This window comes from Diospyros lotus, chromosome 12, assembly GCF_014633365.1.
Source record: "Diospyros lotus cultivar Yz01 chromosome 12, ASM1463336v1, whole genome shotgun sequence".
Classification (NCBI taxonomy): Eukaryota; Viridiplantae; Streptophyta; class Magnoliopsida; order Ericales; family Ebenaceae; genus Diospyros; species Diospyros lotus.
Genome location: NC_068349.1, coordinates 989,208 through 1,016,947, shown reverse-complemented (window position 1 = coordinate 1,016,947; position 27,740 = coordinate 989,208). Strand labels below are relative to the sequence as shown.

General features: G+C 35.8%; 3 protein-coding genes and 1 pseudogene across 3 annotated transcripts; all 4 read right to left on the bottom strand.

The window, feature by feature from the left end:
- Positions 1 to 252: 252 nt before the first annotated feature.
- On the bottom strand, positions 253 to 3,352 carry LOC127813967 (UPF0481 protein At3g47200-like). Its single transcript, XM_052355126.1, has 2 exons — positions 2,237 to 3,352; positions 253 to 1,074 (listed from the first exon to the last, which is right to left on the bottom strand). Exons 1-2 carry the CDS (start codon positions 2,855 to 2,857, stop codon positions 361 to 363), a joined length of 1,335 nt encoding a protein of 444 aa, XP_052211086.1. The 5' UTR covers positions 2,858 to 3,352; the 3' UTR covers positions 253 to 360.
- A 2,378-nt stretch (positions 3,353 to 5,730) lies between these two features.
- On the bottom strand, positions 5,731 to 8,513 carry LOC127813968 (UPF0481 protein At3g47200-like; annotated as a pseudogene).
- Positions 8,514 to 17,787: 9,274 nt separating this feature from the next.
- On the bottom strand, positions 17,788 to 20,302 carry LOC127786757 (UPF0481 protein At3g47200-like). The gene is made up of 2 exons (XM_052314404.1): positions 19,695 to 20,302; positions 17,788 to 18,504 (listed from the first exon to the last, which is right to left on the bottom strand). Exons 1-2 carry the CDS (start codon positions 20,256 to 20,258, stop codon positions 17,788 to 17,790), a joined length of 1,281 nt encoding a protein of 426 aa, XP_052170364.1. The 5' UTR covers positions 20,259 to 20,302.
- Positions 20,303 to 24,179: 3,877 nt separating this feature from the next.
- On the bottom strand, positions 24,180 to 27,478 carry LOC127786756 (UPF0481 protein At3g47200-like). Its single transcript, XM_052314402.1, has 2 exons — positions 26,859 to 27,478; positions 24,180 to 24,887 (listed from the first exon to the last, which is right to left on the bottom strand). Exons 1-2 carry the CDS (start codon positions 27,423 to 27,425, stop codon positions 24,180 to 24,182), a joined length of 1,275 nt encoding a protein of 424 aa, XP_052170362.1. The 5' UTR covers positions 27,426 to 27,478.
- Between the last annotated feature and the right edge of the window lie 262 nt (positions 27,479 to 27,740).

Genomic DNA, 27,740 nt, shown 5'->3' with positions numbered 1-27,740 from the left:
TGAAATTTTTAAGTATTGTGTCTCATGTCTCTTGTAATTTGGTAATATCCGATCGTATAAATGATGAATTTAATGTTTTAAGTTCTACATTCTTCTCAAACTACCCTTTTATACAAAGGATATTTTCTAAAATTAAACTTGTTTTACGGAAGTAAAAATAAAAAAATCACAATAAATTATGTTCACAAAGTAACGTTTTATTTAACACAAAACAATTAATTAAAAGAAAATTAATATATTATTGTCAAACAGACATGATACAATATTTATCATATCTTATTTTTAACATCAAAATAACATTATTAGTTTATTAAATGACTCAAAACACAATACACTAATTTAATATTAATTGGACCACAATTATTTGCCCATAACATCGTAGACAGTCGACACTGTAGCCAGGGCAAAGAGGATGACGGCGGCGACCACAGAAACAATCGCCCATGGGCTTCTAAAGTAAGTATGAATCAACATGGCGCGCCATTTATGCCACGGCTTCTTCCAGTACGAAGCGATGCTCATAGTCACCATGTTAAGGTCGTTGGAGGAATCCATCATCAAATCCTTCGACATTGTATTGAACAAATTGGCCGCAGCCTTGTCAGTGCCGGCGACGTTGTGGATGATCCCTTTGGAGCTTAGCAGGCTGATGTCGCGATCGTGGTCGATAATGTTGTCCATGAAGCAAATGAACGAAGTAATGGCGTGGCCGGCTCCAACATGGCACCGCTCGAATGCAATGAGGTTTAGGAAGGTTGATTCGGTGGTGTCGTCGACAACGAATTTGGGGAGCCTCAGGACACCGCTATCGAAGGAGATGTCCCTAAGGCTTTCGGTTTTGCTCTTCTTGAAGCGGATGCCAGCTTCATTCAACTCTGTGGCTGAGCGGATGACGGTGGGGCTGTAGGGTCCCTGGTCACCCTTTAGCTTGGTAGACTTGGTGCGTTTGGGTTCCTTGTAGAGCAAGCTTTTGCGATAGAGGTCCAGGATGTGGAGGCGTTTGCCCATTTTTGAGCCATGAGCAACATGGCCATAGAAGTTGAGTATCTGTTTGTTCAAAGTCTCCATGTCTTCCTGGATAAACCACGTAAGTTTAATTAAATAAAAATAAATATTACATTAACCCAACTGTCGCATTTGGACACCGAGTTGTCAAACTTTTGGTGATATTTGTGTATTAATATATTATATTTTGGGTTATATCAATGCAGGAGTGTTATTAAAAATATCACAACTTAGTGTGACACATTGTTGATTAGAAAAACATTCATATAGTATCACTAGATCACTCTATCTAAATTATTTATCAAAATCATGTGATAGACCATATCTGAACAATTATTTTTTATATTTTTCGTGAAACTCATGTATTAATGTTGTTATTATCTAGATACAACGATATAATTCATATATTGAGAAATAGTCTTCAAACCAATAAATTCTCACAAGAAAAAACACCGTCAAAGAGTGTAGGGCAATCACTGAGTAAATTAACACTTCTATACTAAAATTAGATTATTAAGAATACTTAAAAAAGATGCAGAGCTTTGAAATCAATAATATTAGTAGCATGCCTTTTTTGGAATGATGGCTTATCTAATTATAAAAAAACCTGAGATTTTTGTCTCATATTATTCCAAATTTGACTAGAATTTAGATTTTTTATATATAAACCTTATCTGTTACAAGTTTTCCAAAGACTTTTGTCTCATATTTGTGCATTAATTGGGCCTTTGGGCAAGGGTTTTTTTTTTTGGTGGGCTTATGCTCATGACACATCAAATTATTTTTTGTACTAATTAATAAAAATTATTTTACAAGGAGGATAATTAATCATTGCCATTTTTAAATATATAATACTTATTTATTATATCTTTTAATTATATTATTTTATAGATACGTCTCTTATCTTAAAAATGAGACTAATTTGGTTGTCATTACCCTCTTAAAAGCAATTCTAGTGATATATAAAAGAGAAAGAAACAATCTTTATGGTTTAAGATTTAATGTTTTAAGTTTATTAACATGAGAAGTAATGTTAATTAAATTTTAATTATTCGTTAAGAATTGAGGATTAGAAAATATAGTTTAATCATGAATTATATGATAAATTAAATCATAACACTTTATTTTTAATTAAAAATTTAAAATTTAATAAACATGAACTTTGATTTTACTAAGTGAAGTTTTGATATTATTAAATAAAGTGAGAGAAGTTAGATTGGTCTATGCATACCTCGACATTCTCTTTGATACCTTTGAGTTTGAATAGTACAAGCATCGGTAATTGATTTTCTATCAACAACATGTCTCGCCTAATAAAAGGAATAGCATAAAGCTTCCCATGGGGGCCAAATATGGGATCGTCGTTAGAATAATCACTCATGTACACCCGTGCTGCCGCATCATTCCCTGACTCCCGTGCTGCCGCATCACTCCCAAACTCCTGTGTTGCCTCCTGCAATATTTCCAGCATGAAACACCCATCCACAATCATTAGCTGCACAAATTTTTCAGTATTGTCTTGCCACTCGGCCTCGAGCGAGTCGTACGAAGCCTTGAGCTCTTCCGCCACTTCAACCATGGAGTGGAAGATTTTTTGCAAAGACACCGGCGATCTTTTGAGGAAATGGAGGAGAGCGCGTTGCTTGTGATCCTCCATGGGCTTCAGGTGAGGCTTCCCGTGATGGTAGGGCCCGAACGACACCGCTTGGGGCTGGTAGGCTTCCTTCTTGAGGTTAAAGATGAGGGGAGGGAGCTTGTAGATGGACCGCTTCGTCCAGCACTGCTCTTCTTGGCTTTGAGCATTGCTGAGGCTGTCGAGTTTAGCGCTGATGCCGATCACCCACTGGCTCATCTCTCCGCTTGCTCTTAATGTTGTCGGCTCAGTCACTCAGCTTGGTGTCTATAAAGGAAGTGGCCGCCTGGCAGGTTGTCGAGCACTTGGTGTGCAGAAGTTGGGATTATAAAGAGAGAGCCTATATTCCTGACTTGCAATGCTGATACAGCAGCTGCATGTCTTTACTTTCTTTTGGGACCCAAATCCTCCCGTGCATTTATTGTTCAAGCAGAAGCCTAAGCCTTTATTCCACTATTGAATCACACGTTTGATTTTACAATCAGCCTAATATGTTCGATTGAGACTTAATGAATACTATCCACTGCAAAAGGCTTCACCTTAAATCGTTCTATTGATAGTGGAATTTTTCCTTTCACTTGAACCACGAAAGCACAGATTCTTTCTCACCCAATTAAGAAAAAATAACTTTTCATTGCTTTAATTAGCTTCCCATCCTCTCCTCGTGTTTCATGTTCACTGGCCAATCGATCGCCTGACACCCACGCCGTATGGCCGAGACATGGGTTTGGAAGTTCAGAGCAATCTGTATCTCATTATTCATGGGGTAGGCTGGCCTGGTGTCTGCACAGCTCATTGCCCATTTGATATCCCAATGACCAAGCCCAACATTGAAGAGGTTCAACCAATTAGTCCCTTTGGCTAACTCTCCTGCCTGCCATCCATTTGACATGTTATCTCTAAGTCCGTCAGTGGCGCTAGCTCCACGGGCAAGTGGTCATGAGACGTCATGTTTAATTATTAATTTTAACTGTCACATAAAATATCAAAATTTTATGTTCAACGGATAATCAAAATCAAAATTAATTGTGAAAACCCATTAAAATTGGGGTTCATTTGGTTGAATTTTTGAGATATTATATTTTAGGTCTCTTGTAACTTGGTCACATATATCCAACCATATAAATCACGAGTTTAATATTTAAGTTCTTCTTTCTTCTCAAAGTACCCTTTTAAAAAGAGGATACTTTCCAATCTAAACTTGTTTTACAAGGAAAATAAAATCACAATAAATTATGTTCACAAAGTAATGTTTATTTAACATGAAAATGTTATTAATTAAAAGATTATGTTAAATATTATCACACAAATTATTCAAAACACAATACATTAATTTAGTATTAAATGGATCACAATTATTTACCCATGACATCGTAGGCAGTCGACACTGCAGTGAGGGTAAAGAGGATGATGGCGACGATGAGAGAAACAATCGCCCATGGGCTTCTGAAGTAAGTATGAATCAGCATGACACGCCATTTGTGCCATCGCTTCTTGGAGTAGGAAAGGATGCTCATATACACTGTGTTAAGGTGGCTGGATGGATCCATCATCAAATCCTTTGACATCGTATTGAACAAATCGGCCGCAACCTTGTCGCTGCCGACGACACTCTGGATTATCCCTTTGGAGCTTAGCAGGCTGATGTCTCCATCATGGTTGACAATGTTGTCCATGAAGCAGATGAACGAAGTAAATGTCGTGGCTGGCTCCAACGTGGCACCGCTCAAATGCAACGAGGTTCAGGAAGCTCGATTCGGTGGCATCATTGACAACGAATGTTGGGAGCCTTAGGACGTTGCGCTCGAAAGAGATGTCCCTCAGGCTTTTGCCTTTTCTCATCTTGAAGCGGATGCCAGCTTCATTCAACTCCATGGCTGAGCGGACGACGGTGGTGTTGTCGAGTCCTTAGCTGTCCTTTTGCTTCGTAGATTTGCTGGCTTCAGGCTCCTTGTAGAGCAAGCTCTTGCTATAAAAGTACAAGATGTGGAGGCATTTGCCCATTTTTGAGCCAGCAGCGCCAGCGCCATTGCCACAGAATTTGATCAGTATCAGCTTGTTAAAAGTGTCCACGCCTTCTTAGACAAACTATGCAAATTTTATTTTTAATTAAATAAAAATAAATATTACATTAAAGAAAATATTATTTGAACACGGAATTATCAAACTTTTGGTTATATTTGTATATTAATATATTATATTTTTTATCTGCATGAAAGTTATTAAAAATATCACCACTTAGTGTGACACACGACCTATTAGAAAAACAATCATACAATGTCACTCAGATCACTTTATCTAAATTATTTTATCAAAATTAAGTCATAGACCATATCTAGACACTTATTTTTAATATTTTTGTGAAACTCGTGAATTAATGTTCTTGCTGTCTAGATAAAACATTATAATTTATCCCTAGACTCTTTAATTTTTCTATTAAGGTCACCATCTCAAGAACATACTCATGCATAGTACAAAAATTGTCATATTTCACGACGGTCAAAGCACTTTTTAATGTAATAGCAAAATATTTATTAGCAGTCTTAAAATGTTCTTCCACAAATTTCATAAATTTCGTAGAATTATAAATTTTAGGAAGAGTTGTTTTTAAGTTATTTGCAATTGTCATCCCCATAAACATTAGTCTCAATCTGTTCGATTTTTCTCATATTTTATGGAAAATCGTTTAATCATTGTTACTTTTATCAATGAGATTATCAGGTTTTTCAGTTTAAAATGCCAAGTTAAAATTCAAAACAGCTAAGTGAAAATGAATTTGTTCACTCCAATAAAAGAAATTTAATCCGTTAAATAGAGGAACAAATGAAATGTGCACATGCATGAATGCATTGAAACAGTTACAAATACTTACAATTAAAATACTCATACATTAATACTTTGAATCTTAAAATTTCACATAACTTCAATTTCAAATATTCAACATAATATACATCAAAGTTCTCCTTTAGATGATACTAAGATGTACAAAATAATAATAATTGATAATTATATATACACTAATTAGATCTATTTTGCTATCTTTGAATATGCAAAATAAGATTAATAGAACATATTAATTATGGCATTCATATTTGACAATTACAAGAACAGATAATTAATCTTTGGGTTAATCTTAAAGTATCTTATAAAGCAAATTTTAAGTTACCCCAAACAAATATCATGTTTAATGTCATCATCAAATATAAGGTTTATAGGTAATTGAAAATAATTTATAACTCAAAATTTATTTACTTTAAAATTTTGACCACTTTGGTCATTAATAAATTTTTTTTAATATAAATTTCAAGTTATAAATAATAATTTAAATTTTTTTAATGGAGAACTGTTATTAGGTCTGGATTTTGATCGCACAATGTCGAGACCGCGTGGGTCGGAAACGTTATGGGGCGGCTATCAATTGCAGATCTAAACCGGTTAATGGTCCCGATAAATGTGGATCCAAGCCGCTTCACTGGGTCGGGTTACTTGACCGGGACACTTTGATGGGCGGATCCAATCTTTCCGGCTTCTTTCCCCTTTATGGCCGCCGCCGCCGCGCCACCTCCTTCTTCTCCATGTCTTTCATCCGCAAGAGTCATCGCCGACGGCTTTGGCTGCTGGCCTTCCTCCTCCTTCGATCACGCGACAGGGGCTTTCAACGGCCACTTGATGCCGGCAACCAGGCGAAGCCAGATGCGACGGTCGGCTGATCACGACCCACTGCCATGGCGAAGGACAAGGACCAACATGAAACCCAAATCCGATACCAAGGCGAAGGGCTTGAACCGACGGCCGATCGGTGACACGAGACGTAACAGCCACCGTCGGCGACAGAAAAACCTAGCCAAGATCGATGGCCGTCTGATCAACCTCAACAAAATCCAGATGGGATTTATTCTTGTTTTGTTTCGTCATTTGATTTGAATAAACAATTTTGGAGCGAGCTCCAGACTATGCGGCCTCCAGGGGTATTGTTTTCGTTCTTGGTTGCTTGTCAGGACCAGCTTGTTTTGGCTGGACTGTGCAATGGCCCTCGTGGACCATTGTTTAACTCGTGGAGGATTGATGAGGAAAGCATGGATGGAGTTCAGTGAGATAGCAATCGTGCCTCAGGACTTGCTTTATTGTTTGTTTGATAGCAAAGGGGAAGATAAGTTTGAAAGTCTGAAATGTGTTGGACCTAGGTAACCTAATATATGTGTTCAATGAGGAACATCACAGGAACTACCCAGCTTGTGTTTGTGAAATTAGCAGTGATTCTGGTCAGTGCCGTTGGAGGAGGGTTCCCAATTTGCCCGCCCCAGCAAATAAGTTCCACAAGGTCATCAGCTTTTGTTCAACTGTCTTGCTTGATGATATTCTTAAATCACAAGGGCAAGAACTTGGTTTGGAGAAGGCAAATGTAGTGAGGGCAAAGAGGATGACGGCCGCGGCGACAAAAACACTCATCCATGGATAAGTATGAATCAGTATGGCGCGCCATTTATGCCACGGCTTCTTGTTGTAGGAAGCAATGCTCATATGCACCATGCCAAGTTCGCTGTAGGGATCCACTGTCAAATCCTTCGACATCTTATTGAACAAATTGGCAGCAGCCTTGTTGTTGCCAGTGAAGTTGTGGATGATCCCTTTAGAAGTTAGCAGGCTGATGTCGCGATCTTGGTGGACAATCTTGTTCATGAAGTAGAAGAACGAAGTAATGGCGTTGCTGGCTCCAACGTGGCACCGCTCGAATGCAATGAGGTTCAGGAAGGTTGATTCGGTAGTGTCATCGACGACGAATCCGGGGAGCCTTAGGACGCCGCCGTCGAAGGAGATGTCCCTGAGACTGTCGCTTTTGCTCCACTTGAAGCGGATGCCGGCTTCATTCAACTCCGTGGCTGAGCAGGCAACGTTGGGGCTGTCGTGTCTCTGGTTACCCTCTAGCTTGGCAGATTTGGTGAGTGGGGGCTCCTTGTAGAGCAAGCTCTTCCCATAGAGATCCAGGACGTGGAGGCATTTGCCCATTTTTGAGCCATGGCACTACGGCCGCAGAAGTTGAGTATCAGTTTGTTCAAACTCTCCATGCCTTCCTGGATGAACCATGCAAGTTTAATTAAATAAAAATAAAAAAAATGATGTTACTAAGGAAAGTAAGAAAAATGATCAAATTTCTCTATTTATACCATATCATTTTTTTTAATGCCTTTGAGCTTAAATAACGCAAGCATTGGCAACTGATTCTCCAATAACAACATATCTCGTCTAATAAACGGTATGGCATAGAGCATCCCGTGATAACCGAATATGGAATCGTATGCGGAATAATCACTATGAAACTCTGTTGCCGCCACTCGCAGTATTTCCAGCATGAAGCACCCATCCACAATCATTAGCTGCACAAATCTTTCAGTATTGTCTTGCCACTCGCGCCTGAGCGAGTGGTACGAATTCTTGAGCTCTTGTGCCACTTCGACCATGGAGTCGAAGATTGTATCCAGAGACACCAACGATCTACCGAGGAAATTGAGGAGAGCGCGTTGCTTGTGATCCTCCATGGGCTTCAGATGAGGCTTCCCGTGATGGTATGGCCCGAACGATACCACTTGGGGCCAGTAGGCTTTCCTGTTGAGGTCCAAGATGAGGGGAGGGAGCTTGTAGATGGACCGCTTCTTCCTGCATTGCTCTTCTTGCCATTGAGCGTTGCGGTGGTTGTTGAGTTTAGCCTTGATGTCGAACACCCACTTGCTCATCTCTCCGCTTGCTCTTAATGTCGTCGGCTCAGTCACTCAGCTTGGTGTCTATAAAGGAAGTGGGCGCCCGGCAGTTTGTCGAGCATTTGGCGTGCAGAAGTTGGGATTATAAAGAGGGAGCCTATATTCCTTACTTGCAACTGCATGTTCTTTGCTTTCTTGTGGGACCCAAATCTTCCTATGCATTTACTGTTCAAGCAGAGCAGAGAAGCCTAAGCCTTTATTCCATTAATTATTGAATCACAGGTTTGATCACCAACTTAACAATGAAGGAAACTTGAGATGAAGGAAAGATTTGGAATGACTTAGCAAGACTTAGCAAAGAAGGAAATACTTGCAAAGACTTAGCAACGAAGGGAAGACTTCCAAAGACTTATAAGCAAGACTTAGCAAGGAAGGAAAGCCATAACACACACTCACTTCCAACATAAATTTGTGTAATTGATGTATTAAAATTTATATTTCAAATTTTGATTCTTTAAATCACTTTATACAATTTATTATTTTAACTCCTAAAATTTTCATAACAAATTGACATGCCCATGCCCGACCCCAAAGAAAATGTCACAATATTTGGGAGTTTAGTTTGAGTGTCACACAACCATTTTTCTCCATCTATGTCACCCTTGTTTTATTTTCACGTAGGGGTAGATTGGTCATCTCAACCACTTGCTTTGATTGTCACTAAGATTTTAGATAAAGAGAAATTTTATAGGTAACCATCTCTTTTTACTCTCTACAATAATATTCTACACTTGCTCTTTGCAGTCATGCTCAATTACTCTTTGTAGCTATTTTTTTCTTAAATTATTATCTTACACACAACCATCCCACACATAGTCATCCCACAACTTTTTCTCTCAAATCCTAACAAACCAATCAAACCAACAAATGCAACAAATCGATGGTCATGGCGAGATCCACATGGAGAAGACAACAATAGCAAGTGGAAGGCAAAGGGTCGCCACCATAGCGATCGTCAGTGACTCAAACAGACCTTCATTGGCTGCGACCATCGTAGCTGCCCATCACAACAGCAAAATCAAACAAAAAAAAACAAAAGAAGGCAAAATACGAGTGGCCGCCCATTACATCGGAGAAGCCAACAAGACATCGGATCGACAAACGTTATCACCTATCATGTCAAAGAAGACGGCAACATGCCGGAGAACAACACACCCAGACCCCAGGGTATGGGTGCATGCAACGCTCCAGAAACCTTAGGTTAGAGTGTGCTCCGAACCCTAATTTCAGTTTTTGTATTATAATTTTTTTTATTTAAATATATTTTTTGTATTTATAATTTTCATTTTAGGATTTTTTTGTTCTTAAAATGTATTTATACCTTTGTTTATATTTTTTTTAAGTATTGATATTTGACCAAGAAGAATTACATGCCATACGTAATTAGTTTTCTGATTGGCATGTGTTCTGTTGAGGCACACCAAATTTAAAAAAACACTGATGATGAAAAGGAATTCTCTAATTGACACATAATGAATTAAAGAGACTCTAGGTCTTTAATGGCAATCATATGACCTGTAATTCTTCCTGGTCGTTCGCAAATTTGAGCTTTTCATTTATAATTTTTATTTTTAGATTTTTTGTTCTTAAATATATTTGACGTTATTATGTTTTGTAGGCTGCATTGTATACTCTTCATCACATCATATCAACTGGATTCAATTAGAATGTCGTGGATGCGTGAAAACAAACGTGTCTCGAGATATATGGTATCCTATTCATTTTCAGTGGTTCTCATGCAATGACATTGTCACATAGTGATAGTGATGCTGAACCGTTGACATCTAAGAAAATTTAAATTAATATGTAAATTGATATATTTGTCTCTAGTCAAAATTATAATTAAATTTTGATCAATTTTCACTTATGTTTTTTCAAATCATTCTCTTCCTCATCCAACTCCTACCATGTCGTCATCATTTGAGTGTAATCATTCATGGCACAACTCACTTCTACGTAAAAGAAAAGAAGAATAAAGGAAAATAGGAAAAGTAAAGGAAAAAGTGGCTATGATAATGGGTGAGTTGCGGTTACATATTTAGAAGAATAGAAGGTAAAAATGAATTTTTATTTGAAGTTATTTTAATCATATTGAATCCTAATATATATTAAAATAACAGAGTTCTTGTACATAGTTTTTCGTTAAAAAATTGCCTCTAAAATTTGCATTAAATTTGCATGGATTTTTTAATAAAAAATAAATATTATTTCTAAGAAATATGAATAAACAACTTAAACTATTAATTAAGTCATAAAAAATAGTCTTTTTTATAAAATCTTATATTTTCTTTATACCTTATCTTAACCTTAATCTTAATATATATTAAGATAGCAGAGTTTCTACACAATTTTTAGCCAAAAAGTTGCCTCTAAAATTTGCATTAAATTTACATGTGTTTTCTAATGTTATTAATTAATCAAAAATAAATATTTTCGGTCATATCTTCTCATCAATCTCAATCAATAAAAAATAAATATTATTTCTAAGAAATGTAAATAGACAAGTTAAACTATTAATTAAGTCATAAAAAATTATCTATTTGTATAAAATCTTATGTTTTCTTTATATCTTATCTTAATATCTTAATCTTAATACATATTAAAGTAGCAAAGTTCATGCACACGAGTATATGATTTTTGATTTTTTTAAATATAATATTAAGATTTTGTATAACTTTACACATAATTTTTTACCTTTCACTTCAAGCAATATAAATAAATAATAACATACAAATATACATAATTATTTATACATAAAATAATTATAAAATACATAAAATTTTATGTTTTGTATGAATGATAAAGAGAAAAAATATAATTGGAATTATAAATTATTTAAACTTGTTTGAACAGATGAGGGAATTTTAAAAGAAGTCAAACAAGTGAAAGAATAGTGGACAAGAAAAAATAAATTTATTTAATGCAACTCTCATAGACACATTTGGCTTTTCCCTTGTCGCGGAGTGCAATTTTGTTCACCTCCTTTAACGAGGGTAATTTTACCCCCCGTTAGTTTGGGGGGTAAAAAAGTCGTTTTCGGGGGCTGGCTTCACCCATCCGTTCCTCTTTCTCTCTCCTTCTTCCCTTCTTTTGCTCTCGCCGCCTTTCGCTGCACCGCCCCGCCTAACCGCCTTCTGCCTCGCCTCTGCATTGCCTCGCCGCCTTCCGCCTCTGCACCACCGCCTCACTTCGCCTCACCCCGCCGTACCTCGCCTCTGCACCACCACCTCCCGGCTGCGCCACCACCTTGCGGTCGGCAAGACGTGTAATACCCCATGTTCATATGAAGTTGCCACGTAATTTCGAGGAGTTTAGGATACTGAAAAATTGAATTAATAGCAGTTACAAGTACCGAATCAACTACAGGGAGTGTCTCGGGATAGAATTATCTAAGAAAAATGATATGGTTTCGATGAGCATTCCGAGATAGAATTTATAGTATCGAAAGAAATTTGATCGTAAACAATTTTCGGTACAGCAAAAATGCAGTTGCCATTTAGGCTGCAAAACCGAATTGTTGCAAGATGCTCCTGAAAAATTAACAGACCCCTAGGGGGGCTTCAGTTTTGCGTAATGAGCAACCCTTTACTGGTTTCAAGATGAAACAAAAGTCTCGAGAGGACGCAAAGGTAAAATCGTCTATTTCGAGTAAAATTTAAGTTATTAATTATGAATTTTCAGTATTATAATTCAAATTAAATTGAGGTTTAGGGTCGTAGTTGCAATTAGAGAATTGCACAAGTGTAATAGGGATGAAATTGGGGATTTAATGTGTAATTTTCTTAAATTAAAGTGTAATATATAATTTATATATACATATATATATGCATGTGCGCATGTGTGCATGGCCAATTTCTGAGAAACTTTAATAGCCGTGATTTTGGGTTGCAATTGGATGATAATTGCAGCAGGATTTGAGAAAAATAGTTGCAGCAGAATTTAAGGAGATTGGCAGCAAGATTTAAAGGATTATGTAATTAATGATGTACAATATAGATATATATATATACACGCAATGGCTGCCTATAAATTGGCAGCAGTCTTGGCCGAAAGAAGCAGAGCTCCAAGAGATTGGGAGAGAGCGAGAGAGGGAGAGCTGGAAGCAACCAACTTGCAACAGCCATGGCCGCAAGCTCGAGCGGCCATAGCTGACGGGCAACGAGCAGGGCAGCATCGAGGAAGGCAGTTGGGGACGCTGGCGGCGGTGTAGCAGTAAGGGGAGAGCTCGATGGAGACTCGAGAAGCGGCCGGAGTGGCCAAAGGCGGCTAAGCCAGCCGCACAGCAGCGGCGGCCATGGCAGCCGCTGCAAGCAACAGCGGCAGGGGCAGCATGCGGGCGCTGCAACGCACATAGGAGGTTGCGACAGCGGCGGCTCGCAGTGGAAGGCATGGCGCAAGCAGCGGCGGTGGTGGCGTTGGTAGTGGCTCACGGCGGCGGCAGTGGCAGCGAGCTAAAGCTGGTGCGTTGCAGGTGTTCGCGCGGGAAGCAGGGGAGAAAAGAAGAAGAATAATGAGAGGAAGAAGAAGGAAGGAAGAAAGGAGAAAAAGAAAAGAAGGAAAAAGAGAAGAAAAAGAAATAAAGAAGAAAGAAAAGAAGAAATGGTGGCATGGTTGCTGGAGAAGAAGCAGAGGCGCGAAGAAGATGAAGTGGGGAAGAAGAGAAAAGAAAAAGAAGAAAAAATAGAAAATTATATTTTGGTGATATCCCGGAGATTTTAGTGAGAAAAACGGCCCAGACACGCGTTTCAAGGATAGGGCACGCATACCGAGGAAATCAGATATGCTAAATTAATGTGAGTAAAATTTTCTAGAAAATTTTAGAAATTTAAGAATATTATTTTATGAATTTCCGTAATAAAATATTCAAGGAAATATTTTAGAAATATTTAATTTGGATTTATTGAGGAAAAAATAGGAAGAAATAGAGAGAAAATTATAGAAAATGCCAGAAATTTTGGAAAAATAGGTTTTAATGTTTATTTAAATAATTATGGTGATTAGAATGTTTTGAGGCTGAAGTTGAAGAAATTCGTGCAATTTTTTAGATTGACACGCAAATCGAGGCAAGACACAAATATTGAGGTAGCCAGATAAGCTTGAGAAGGTAAATGGTACTCCCCAATTAAAGTTAGTTTTATGAAAATTGCTTGGTTCGTAAATGGTTTATGTTCCTCGAAAATGTTTCACCATATTGACATACCCTAATATGTATCCATCACGTAAACTACATACATGACATGACTATGAAATGCATGAATACACGTTGATATCATTGATCACTCGCATTTGAGGTCGTAGGGAGTACGAACTAGCACTGCTGCTTTACCAAGGGTGCACTCATACACCTAGGCTTCGAAAGAGGTGACCGCAAAAATGGTAGGTAGCATAAGGGGTGCAGTTAACACCTACGATGAAAAATATTGCATACACACATGACATAACATTATGTACTCTTACTTGGATGATTCATCATCTAACTTGGGTTTTACCCCTGTAATATTCAAACGTTCCAGATAGAGATTGTAGCAGATTCGAGGACAAATAAGGCTCGAAATGGCACTTAGCATTGTGCATGAAGAATGAAATGTATGTTATGTAGCCCTTATAATTAAGTTTTGCTACTTTAGATTCTGAACGTTTTGAGGAATGTTGGAGATGTAAGAATTTATGATTAATGTTAAAATATCAGGTTTCGATTTTTGCTTCTGCATTTGATGTGTATAATAATTCTCTTTCAAGATTAATGTATGAGAATTCTGGGACCTATTCGAGGAATGATATGATTTAGCTTTAGTGTAAAAAAAAAAAAATTATTGTCCTGAAATTGTCCCAAGTTATAATGCTCCCGGGAAAGCGGGGCGTTACAGTGAGGCGGTCGACACGAGAGAAGAGGCGGCGACGACACAAGGGTGGCTGGAGAAGAAGAGGAAAGGGGGGAGAGAGGAGAGGAAATGAGGAGACTTGGAGAAGAAAAGGGAAACAAAGATGAGAGAAAAGAAGAGGGGAAACAGAGACGAGAGAGAAGAAGAGAGGGGACCTGCGGGCAGCAGTGGCAGCAGGCGATGCGAAGAGGGGGGCAACGGTGGGGTATGCCAGTGGTGCAAACGGAGGGGGGCCGACAGCAATGCTCACGGCTATGGGGGTGCGACTGCAGTGGCGGGGCGAGGGCCGGTGGTGGGGGGGGTGCTAGTCAGTGCGAGCGACAGAGGGAGGGGCGACGGCCGACGATGCTCGCGGTGGTGGTGGGGCGAGGGGAGCAATGGGCGGTGGGCGGTGCATTTTGGGTGGTGGGTTTGAGAGAGAGAGAGAAAATGAGGGAAAAATAATGGGCGGTGAGTTTGCCTCCATATGGGTTATTTTTTTAACCCTCACTAACGAGAGTTACGTTTACCCACGTTAAAAGGGGTGAACAAAATCGCACTCCTTGTCGCGGGCGAGTGGGTGGGGATAGAATTTTAAAAGAAGTCAATTATTCTAATTAAGTGGAAGAATAATGGACTAGGAAAAATAAATTTATTTAATGCAACTCTCATAGACATATTTGACTTTTCCGCCGGGGGTGATTCATGTTATTTAATTGTTATTTTTAAAAATTTTGGCTTATAACATATTAAAACTTTTAAGAGTATAGTTTGACTTGCTATTTTTAATGTAATTTTGTTTTATTTTTTAAGTTATAAAATGCAAATCAAACTATAAATCATAATATTATAATATTTATTTTTAATAGAAAGATATATTCTTATATCCATCATAATACAATTAACTTATTTAATGATATTAATTTTGAAATTAATATTAGTTGAGGGAAATGAATATTATTTTTATTTTATTTCATTGTTAATTCAAATAAAAATTTATAAATTATTATATAACAGTGAAAAATTATGTTCTTATTTTGATTTTAATTTGTTATCTTTTCAAAAAATTATTAGTTAAATTTTTACTAATATTAATATTAGTAAAAATTATTATGATATGTTTAAATGTAATTTTTAGTTATTTTAGAGTATCATAAAAGTTAAATTTATATTTGTTTAAATAATTTAAATTTAAATGTTTAAATTTCTTAAATAATTTAATTTTTTTAATTATTTAGCGATAGAATATTTCGTCGTTAAATAATTTTAATTTTTAATTATTTTTAAAATTAATTAAGTTAAATTTTTTATTTTTTATTTATTTTATTTATTTTTTAGCTACAGGGTGATCCATTCACTAAATTTTAAATTTTTATTTAATTTTTTTAATTTCTAGAAACGGGTGTGATCCCGTCGCTAAATTTTAATTTTTTATTTAATTTATTTTAAATTTTTTTGCAATGGGTCAAACCTATAGCTAAATTTTAATTTTTTATTTTTATTTTTTAGCAATGGGCATGATCCCGTCACTAAATTTTATATTTTTTATTTAATTTTTTTTATTTTTTAGCTACAGTGTGATCCAGTCGCTAAATTTTAAATTTTTATTTTTTAGTGACGAATGTAATCCCTTTGCTAAATTTTATATTTTTTATTCAATTTTTTTTACTTTTTAATGACGATATAATCTCGTCATTAAATTTTAATTTTTTTTATTTTTTAGCAACGAGGTCATCCTATCACTAAATTTTATATTTTATATATTTTTTATTTTTTATTTTTTGGAGACAGGTATGACCCGTCGCTAAATTTTAATTTTTTTTATTTTTTAATCATGAAATTTTTATCGTTAATTCTATTACTAAATTAAAAAAATATTTAAAAATATTAGCGATAAAATTTCTGATGCTATCGGTCACTAATTAGTAACAAAATAATTGCAATATTAAATTCTGCCACTAATCATTTTTCTTGTTGTAACTCCTTTCCATCTTTTCGTCCGCAAAGGGACAAACACCATGTCGCCATTTGTCTCTCTCTCTCTCTCTCTCTTTTCTCGCTGCCTGCCTGCCTGCCTGCCGCTACTCTCAACTACAACCAAACTCTGATTTGATCCCCATTCCGTCTGTAATCCAACCAGCCAATGGATTGGCCGATTGATGAATCTCATGGAAGGTTTATTCCTCACGACTACTTCTTCTAGATTTATCATTGGCGGCGTTAGGTTCATTGGTGGATTGATCGATATATTTATGCATACCTATAAATGTAAAACATAAATATTTAAATAATTTTTCAATACACAGAAAATTATCGTATCAATTACAGATACATATATATTTAAAATGATATTTTGGCGTTGAATTTTGACATTTTATGTGTCACTCAACGCTAATCATCAAAAAATTAACGATAATTATTCACTAATCAATGCAATCGTACCTAATGGTAATTTTTTAATTATTACTATTGAGTTCACATAAAATATCAAAATTTTATATTCAATTAACATTTATGTATATGCAGGATGACAGCTGGATAGTGAATCTAAATCAAAATTATTTAATTGCAAAACCCCATTCAAATTGGAGCTCATTTGGTTAAATTTTTAAGGTATTATGTTTCAATCTTATAAATAATGGCTCCGTTTGTTGCAACTTAATTAAAGAAATTATAACTTCTAACTTCTTATATTATAGTTTATAAAATTTAAAATAAGTTGTGCACCTATTTGTTGCAACTTCTTAGAAGTTGTAGTTAAATAGTTGTAGTATTTGATATCATAAGCTGTAAAATAACTTATTTTTGTATAATTATCCATAATACCCTTAGTAGTTATATAATGATAATTTAAAAATTAATTAGTGTATATGTATAAGTTTCAAGTTTAATAAAAAAATTAATTAGAGTATAGAGAAAGAGGAAGATGGTGAGAGAGAGGAAGGAATCTGAAAATGGAAATGGCGGTAGAGAAGAAAAATCATGATTGCGTAGACAAGAGGGTAATTCTTTGTTAAAAATAAGGGTAAAATTGTTACAAAAATATAATTATTTAAGCAGAAGTCGTAAAAACTGGGGTACCCAGTTTTAAAAAAACCAGCTTCTACTCCTTCTAAAAGCTAGTAAAACCTATAAGTTAGAATTCTTTAAGTTAAAACAAACACTACATCCCAACTTTTTTAAAACTAGAAGTTAAAAGTTACAAATTTTAAGTTGCAACAAATAATCCCAATGAGTTCAATATTTAAGTTCAACTTTCTTCTCAAAGTACCCCTTTAATTTATGCGAAGGATACTTTTTAAAACTAAGCTTGTTTTACTGGGAAAAAAATAAAAAAACAATACAATAAATTATGTTCACAATGTAGCTTTTCTAAAATAAAAATATTAATAATTAAAAGATAATATTAATTATTATTATTACGCAGAGCACATCTATTAATTATATCTTATTTTTAATATCAAAATGAATTTATTAATTAAATAAATAATTCAAAACACAGTACATTCATTTCGTATTAATTGGATCACAATTATTTAAGCATGAGATCGTAGACGGTGAAGCCAGTCTGCAATATGGTGAGGGCAAAGAGGATGACGGCAGCGATGACAGAAACAGTCGCCCATGGATTTCTGAAATAAGTACGAGTCAGTTCGGCGCGCCATTTAGGCCACGGCTTCCCCCAGTAGGAGGCCATTCTCACAGTCACCAAGTTAAGGTGACTGGAGGGATCTATCACCAAATCCTTCGACATCGTATGGAACAAATTGGCCGCAACCTTGTCGGTGCCAACGAAGTTGACGATGATCCTTTCGGAACTTAGCAAGCTGATGTCACGATCGTGGTAGATAATGTTGCCCATGAAGCAGATGAACGAAGTAATGGCGTGGCCGACTCCAATGTTGCACCGCTCAAATGCCATGAGGTTCAGGAAGGTCGATTCAGTGGTATCATTGACAACGAATTTGGGGAGCCTCAGGATGCCGCCGTCGAAGGAGATGTCCATGGGGCTATTGCCTTCACTCCTCCTGAAGCGGATGCCACCTTCAATCAACATCGTGGCTGACAGGTTGAGGGGGACTATCTGGTTATGGATTCGCTTGAAATTACGTTCAGTGGGTTTGGACCGCTTTACAAGCAATCTCTGTCGATAGAGGTCCAGGATGTGTAGGCTTTTGCCCCTTTCAAAGTCACGAGTGCGAAAGCCGAAGAAGTTGAGTATCAGCATGTTCGTAGAGTCCACGTTATACTGGATGAACCATGCAAGTTTAATTAAATAAAAAGAAATATTATATTATTAATCAAAATATTATTTGGACACCCAATTATCAAACTTTTGGTGATATATGTTATTATATATTATATTTTGTGTCACGTCAATGCACGAACATTATTAAAAATGGCACAATTTAGTGCACAAATATTATAGTATTATAATGCAAGAAATACGTAAAAAGAACTATACACATATATTTGTATAATTTTTTTAAATAAAATATTCAAAGGGTATTATTGAGATTTAAAAAAAATTAATAGACCTTCAAAGGGTATTTTTTAATTTATTGTATCAAATTTTGTAATGACATTATACTTATAAATTAAAAAAAAAAAAAGAAGAAGCTAGATTTAATAGGGAGACCTTTATCATGGCTGCAGTTGTTTTGATATAAAATATTTTATTATCATATTTTGGTAATGTTATCTTTGAAAGGGGCAAGGGATTAAATTACAAGAAAATTATGATAATATATTCAATTCAAGTCATAATAAATCATTAATTGATTAAAAATCAGCATTTAGTTCACTCTATCCAAATTATTTTATCCCAATTATGTGATATTTCTGTGAAGCTCATCTATTAATGTATTATAATTTTTATTATATTAATAAAAAATAAATTATTAAATAAAAATTAATTTTTGTACTAATTTAAGATACATGAATGAATCAAATTAAATTGAATTCTATTTGAGATGATAAATGAACGGATATTCACACAAAGCTTAATTACAAAGAGGGTAATTAATCATTGCAAATTTTAAATAATATTTATTTACTATATCTTATTTGTATTTATATTATTTTATAATTAAAAATAAAACAAAATAAAAAGGTCTCTTATCTTAAAAATGAGACTGATTTGATTGTCATTACCCCCTTAAAAGCAATTCTAGTGATATATGAAAGAGAAAGAAACAATCTGTAGGTTTAAGATTTAGAATTTAATAACATGAGAGGTCATGTTAATTAAATTTTAATCATTGGCCAAGAATTGAGGGTTAGAATTTAATCCGAACTCTTTGATTAAGAAAATATACTTTAATGATGAATTATAAAATAAATTATATGTTAATTTTTTTAATTAAAATAAGAATTTAATAAATATGAACTTTGATGTAACTAAGTAAAGGGAGAAAAGTTAGATTTGTGTATTTATACCTCGACATTTTCTTCAAAGCATTTGAGCTTGACTAGTACGAGCATTGGCAATTGATTCTCTAACAACAACATGTCTCGCCTGATAAATGGCATGGCATAGAGCATCCCATGATAGCCGAATATGGGATCATCGTTAGAATAATCACTCTCAAATGGCTGGTTTGCCACCCGTAATATTTCCAAGATGAAACACTCATCCACAATCATTAGCGTCACAAATTTTTTAGTATCGTCTTGCCACTTGGGCTCGAGCGAGCCATACGAATCCTTGAGCTCTTGAGCCACTTCGACCATGGAGTCGAAGATTTCGACTTGAGGCTTCAACGATCTTTTGAGAAAATGGTAAAAAGCGCGTTGCTTATGATCCTCCATGGGCTTCAGGCGAGGCTCCCCGTGATGGTACGGCCCAAACGACACCGACTGGGGCTGGTAGGCTTTTTTGTTGTGGTCGGATATGATGACGGGAGGGATCTTGTAGATGGACGGCTTCTTCTTGCTCTGCTCTTCTTGGCTTTGAGCATTGCCAAGGTTGTCGAGTTCGGCTTCGAGCACGCAGTGGTCCATCTCTCCGCTTGCTCTTAATGTCGTGGGCTCAGTCGCTCAGCTTGGTGTCTATAAAGGAAGTGGCCGCCTGGCAGTCTGTGGAGCACTTGGTGTGCCGAAGTTGGGATTATAAAGAGAGAAGCCTATATTCCTAACTTGCAATGCTGATAGTGATAACAGCAACTGCATCTTCTTTGCTTTATTGTGGGACCCAAATCTTCCTCTTCATTTACTGTTCAAGCTTAGCAGAGAAGCCTAAGCCTTTATTCCATTAGTTATTGAATCACAGGCTTGATTTAACAATCAACCTATAATATGTTCTATTGAAACGAAGCCACTATCATCCACTTAAACGGTCAAAGGCTTCAACTTAAATAGTTCCTTTCATATAGTGGAATTTTTCCTTCACCTGAACCACGAAAGCACTGATTCGCTATGGTGCATTTGACGGTTAAATGTTTGGCTTAACATTTCAACTTATACGTTATCTCACTAAAAAGCTGCTATAGTAGCGTTTAGCAAAAGTTGGTGCCCCTCAACTTTTCCAAAAAACGCTGATAAGTTGACCAATAAAAATATCAAAATATCCTCAAATATTTTTTACATTTACACGCGTACCCTTTATTACCGTTATATGATACATCTTCTCTTCCAAAGCTCTCTTCTCCCATCATGTTCTCCAAAACCTCTGCTCTACCATTATTGTCGTTGCGCTATCGCCCCTCTGATCCACTGCCTTTACTCTTCTCCAATTCGCTGTTGCTGCCTCCTTTTCCAGATCCGGGTTTGTCGCGCCATCGCCGCCTTTGCTTCCAGTCGGGCCGTCACTAACCACCCATCGTTGTTATCTTATTATCCAGCGACCTCTTTCTTCCAGATTCGTCCCCTTCGGTATATCTCCTTCTTTCGAGGCTATTTGGCTTCATCAATTTATATATATATATATATATACACGTGTGTGTGTTGTGTATTATTTTCTTTTTCCTATATTTATATATATATATTTTATATACATATAAAAAAATATGTTGTGTATTTTTTGTATGTTAAGTTTCTCTCCGTTTCTTTTGTATGTCAAGTTTTATATGTATGTAATTTTTATTAATTTTATATGTATATATTTTTTGTATGTCAACTTACATAAAAAAACTTTCATTTCCGTTTCTTTTTTTGTATGTCAAGTTATGGCAACTCTCTAAAGATAATTATTTAGAAATGATATTACAAAAATTATATATTTAAAGTTTTACAAAATTATATGAGTTTCCAAACATTTAAAAATGATATTACAAAATTATATCTAACGTATTGAAAATCAAATTTCATAAAAATATCTATCCAAACTAAATAATATTAATTAATTTATAACTGCCTACCTGATATTAATTAATTCATTTAAATAATAATATATAAATATATTTATATGTAGTAAGACATTGAATATTTTTAATTGAATAGGTAAGCCACATACAATTGTAAGTATTTTATTAATATTTTATTAATATTTATGTATAATTTATCAACTTATAATTGTAAGTATTTTACATAAAGTATGGAAAAATTAAACTTCAATCCAAAATTTGTGTCTTATCTACATTTAGATTTTGTTAATATTAAGTTTATTTAATTATCAATTAAATAGTCTTATCTAATTTTATAATTTTGTAATATATATCAAATTTATGGATGAAACAAATCCCACATTTTAGAAATAATTTATTTAAATATTAATATTTTAAATGTATTGATAAAATATAAAAATAAATAATTTTTTATAACGTGTCAATATATATATTTAATATTTTTATGCACTAAACCTAAAGTATTGTATTAATATTTTTTTGATAATTATATATAATTTATTAACTTGTAATTGTAAGTATTCTATTAATTAGAAATTAATTTATAATTTATTTGATAAAAATAATATTTTTATACTTTTTAATTATATTATTATTCAGTATCATGTCTATTTTAGTCTTTTTTTCAAGTTCTGACAGCTTATTAGCTTTTACAAACTAAACACATAACTAATAATTGATAGCTTAAAAGCACGTCTATCCAAATACTTCAGTTAAACAATATCAAACTTTTAAGTTAAAAACTAAATCACTTAAAAACTATTGAAAAAACCGCTAAGTCCAGAGCCTCTTAATGTCGTCGGCTCTCGGGCTGAGTCACTCAGCTTGGTGCCTATAAAGGAAGTGGCCGCCTGGAAGCTTGTCGAGCACTTGGTGTGCAGAAGTTGGGATTATAAATAGAGAGCCTATATTCCTCTGCAACTGCATGTTCTTTGCTTTCTTGTGAGACCCAAATCCTCCTCTGCATTTACCGCTCAAGGAGAGCAGAGAAGCCTAAGCCTTTATTCCCTTAATTATTGAATCACAGGTTTGATTTAACAATCAGCCCTATAAGAAACGAAATGAACATTATCCACTTAATCGGTCAAAGGCTTCACCCTAAATAGTTCTATTCATAGTGGAATTTTTTCCTTCACTTGAACCACGAAAGCACAGATTCTTTCTTCCCCACTTAAGAAATAAATAATTTTGTATTGCTTTAGCTTCCCATCCTCTCCTCGTCTTTCATGTTCACTGGCCAATTCCGGCCAAATATATATTTTTGTTCTTATACTCTCGTTCGTGTTTCGTGTTCACTATTTTTCAATGTTTATATTTTTACCAAACCAACCAACCAGCCAGCGGACTTCCCGACCGAATGAAAACCAACTTTCGGGCCGGGATAACGGAAAACCACGTTAACCGACGTGTGAAGCAAACCAAGTCGAAGTGGGGGATTGATTATTTGCAGAGAAGGGGAGAAAGGACTGGATTATTTGTCGGATTGAGGATTGAGCAATGAAGAAAGGTGGCTCCGGCCTTCCCGGAGTAAGCAAAGCACGCGATTGGAAACTTCTTGATTCGCCTACAGAACGTATATGGATGCCTCTGGTAGCTTCAAGGCTCATTCTTTTCTAGAATATAATAGAATTCACCCCACCAGAATCTTTTTTTTTTAATGATATTTGGCCCTATTCCCACGAGTTCATCGGGTGCGCCCAATTCTTCTTCGTGACTACTTCTTCTATGTTCATGCTACATGCCCATCCTCAAAGGCGCCTGGCTGAGAAACGTCACCACTTTGATTCTCTCGGTGCAATCATGTCGTCCGCATGTTCAATCATAGATTTGAATTACCTAGATTTAGTGTTGTTGGCGGCATTAGGTTCATTGGAGAATTGGCCCATATATTTATATGTATCTATAAATTGTCAAATTTAAATATTTAAATAATATTATTTGCATAAAAAAATTATCATATCAATTATAGATATATATATATATATTTAAAATTGTATTTGGACATAAAATTTTGATATTTTCTATGTCGCTCAACATTAAAGATAAGAAAATTATTGACAATTATTCACTAATCAATGATTAATCGTTATGCAATGCAATTGTAATGGTAATTTTTTAATTATTAATATTGAGGGTCACATAAAATATCAAAATTTTATGTTAAAATGTCATTTTTGTATATAAACCAAACTTAATTGCAAAAATCCATTCAAATTGGGATTCATTTGGTTGAATCTTTGAAGTATTGTGTTTCTATGTCTCTTGTAACTTGGTGATATCCAATCTTATATGAGTTTAATGTTTAAGTTGTACTTTCTTCTCGAAGTTCCTTTTTATATAGAGGATACTTTCTAAGACTAAGCCCGTTTTACATATAGGGGAAAAAACAAGAAAAAAATCCCAATAAATTATATTCACAAAGTAATGTTTTATTTAACATAAAAATGTTATTAATTAAAAGAAAATGTTAATTATTGTCGCATACATTTATTATAACTTGTTCATAACATCAAAATAATTCTATTAGCAAATTAAATGATTCAAAACACAATATATTAACTTAGTATTAATTAGACCGCAATTATTTGCCAATGACATCATAGACAGTCGACAGTGTAGCGAGGCCAAAGAGGATGATGGCGGCGACAACAGAAATAATCGCCCATGGGTTTCTGAAATAAGTATGCTTTAGCGCGGCTCGCCATTTATGCCGCGGCTCCGTGCAGTAGGAAAGGATGCTCTCATGCACCATGTTAAGGTGGCTGGAGGGATCCATCATCAAATCCTTCGACATCGCATTGAACAAATCGGCTGCAACCTTGTCATTGCCGACGAGGTTCTGGATGATCCGTTTGGAGCATAGTAGACCGATGTCGCGATCGTGGTCGACAATTATGTCCATGAAGCAGATGAAAGAAGTAATGTCGTGGCCGACTCCAACGTGGCACCTCTCAAATGCAATGAGGTTCAGGAAGGTCGATTCAGTGGCGTCATCGACAACGAATTCCGGGAGCCTCAGGACGCCTTGATTGAAAGAGATGTCCTTGAGGCTATTGCTTTCGCTCCTCCTGAAGCGGATGCCAGCTTCATTCAACTCCGTGGCTGAGCGAACGACGGTTGCGTTGTCGGGTCCCTTGCTGCCCTTTTGCTCGGTAGATTTGGTGGCTTCCTCGCAGAGCAAGCTCTTGCGATAGAGGTCGAGGATGTGAAGGCATTTGCCCATGTTTGAGCTAAGATCACCACGGTCATGGAATTTCAGTATCTGCTTGTTCAAAGTGTCCGCGTCTCCCTGGATGAACCGTGCAAGTTTAATTAAATAAAAAAAATATTACATTAAACCAAATGTTATTTGGACATCGAGTTGTCGAACTTTTGGAGATATTTGTTAAAAATATCACAATTTAGTGTACAAATAACATTTTAGTTAGGCTACATTTGTTTTGATATAAAATATTTTATTATGATATTTTGGTAACATTATCTTTGAAAAGGGAAGGGATTATAATTATAAGAAAGTTATGATAATCTATTCAATACAATTCAAAAGTCAAAATAAATCCTTAATTGATAAAAAAAATCAGCATTTAGTTCCCTCTATCCAAATTATTTTATCACAATTATATATGTCCCTTTATCCAAAAAGTTGAAAAATCGTCGGTAAAATTTTTACCGACGATAATTATAACCGCCGGAAATACCGTCGTCAGAAAAGGTTTTTGGCAGTTGAAAACCGTCAGAAAAAACTATTTACCGCCGTAAAAGTAACCTTTGCCGACGGTTTTGAATAATCGCCGGCAAAATTCTCCCTTTGCCGGCGATTTTAAAACCGCCGGAAAAATTCTGCATTAATATCTTTTAATTTCTAACCCAATCAAGAATAACAATGAATCAATCAGGCCATCTTTTCCCATTACTTGTTCTTCCCCACAAATCCCAGTTACGAACACATGACGCCAATATCTAATCACCTAGGCCTTACTTTCCTCTATGGTTAAAGAAAAACTAAAACTGACAGCCTAAGCAATTACTTTCTTCGCACTGAAAATGAGTCATTTTCCGTCACAGGTCTTCCATGATTGAAAAGAACTCAACACATGGATAGCAATAGAAACGAAGCCACATAAGACACAACGAACAGAACAGACACGGACCTCGGAGATCGGAGAAGGATTGGGTGTGGCAGAAGAGTCTGATAGTAGAGTCGGACTCGGCGACGAATCGGAGGAATTTGAGGATGCTGCGGAGGCCGCGGACTCGGAGGAAGAAGAACTCGGCGCGAGCGTCCTTGAGGCCGGTGCGGAGAGCAAGGGTGACTTCTCTGTACACTCGCTGGCTGTCGAGTGAGTTCACGAGGTCTCCGACAAGCGACGGGAGGCAGCGACGAGAGCGAGCGAGAGAGGGCTAGGGTTTGCAGGGGAGATTTTGAAAGAAAAGAGGGTGAGGGGAAGATTAATTTGGGTGGGGGTGAGGGCTGGGGCAGGGGCATGCGGGGGTATATAAATTATATATCCCTGGCGGTTTTAAAAATCGTCGGGATGGGCCAACATCACCGGCGGTTTTGAAAATTGCCGAGAATTATGTTAAATCGCATGCGGTTTTAATAATCGCCGGGGATTATGGTGTTTTTCCGACAGTTGTTCAAACCGTCGGGAAAAGTTCGCCGACAATACCCCTTTTCTTTGTAGTGTGTGATTCTTTGTGAAACTCATGCATGTATGAATGTATTGTATTTTGCGTTACATTAATATAAAAATAGCATATTATTAAATAAAAAATATTGTTTATATTAATTTAAGATACATGAATGAATTAAATGTAATTGAATTCTATATGAGGCGATAAATGAACGGATATTCATACAAAGCTTAATTACAAAGAGGATAATTAATCATTGCCAAATTTAAATAATATTTATTTACTATATATTATTTTTAATTATATTATTTTATAATTAAAAATAAAACACAATAAAAATGACACTAATTTGGTTGTCATTAGCAATTCTAGTGATATATAAAAGAGAAAGAAACAATCTTTTGGTTTTAAGATTTAGAATTTAATAATACAAGGGGTCATGTTAATTAAATTTTAATCATTCGTTAAGAATTTAATCCTAACACTTTGATTAAGAAAATATATTTTAATGATGAATTATATAATAAATTAAATTTATTTTTTTAATTAAAAAATTAGAATTTAATAAACATGAGGTTTGATGTTATTAAGTAAAGGTAGAGAAGTTAAATTCATATATTTATACCTTGCGATTCTCTTTAATGCCTTTAAGTTTGAATAGCACGAGCATTGGCAATTGATTCTCCAATAATAACATATCCCGCTTAATAAATGGCATGGCATAGAGCTTTCCGTGGGGGCCAAATATGGGATCGTCATCGAAATAATCACTCTCAAAGTCCGACGCCCGCAATATTTCTAACACGAAACACCCATCGACAATCATTAGCTTCACAAAGTTTTCAGTTTCAGTTTCGTCTTTCCATTTGGGGGGGAGTGAGTCGTACGAATCCTTGAGCTTTTGCGCCACTTTGACCATGGAATCGAAGATTTTGTCCAGAGGCTTCGGCGATCTTTTGAGAAAAAGGAGGAGAGCGCGTTGCTTATGATCCTCCATGGGCTGAAGGCGAGGATCCCCGTGATGGTACGGCCCGAACGACACCGCTTCGGGCTTGTAGGCTTTCGTGTTGAGGTCGAAGATGAGGGAAGGGAGCTTGTAGATGGACGGCTTCTTCCTACTCTGCTCTTCTCGGCTTTGAGCATTGCCAAGCTTGTCGAGTTCAGCTTTCATGTCGATCACCCACTGGCTCATCTCTCCGATTGCTCTTATTAATGTTGTCGGCTCAGTCACTCAGCTTGGTGTCTATTAAGGAAGTGGCCGCCGGGCAGGTTGTCGAGCAATTGGTGCGCAGAAGTTGGGATTATAAAGAGAGAGTCTATATTCCTGACTTGCAATGCTGATAGTGATACAGCAACTGCATGTTCTTTACTTAAACGATCAAAGGCTTCACCTTAAATAGTTCTATTCATAGTGGAATTTTTCCTTCACTTGAACCACGAAAGCAGGCACTGATTCTTTCTCGCCCAGTCAGGAAAGAAATAATTTTTATTGCTTTAGCATCCCATC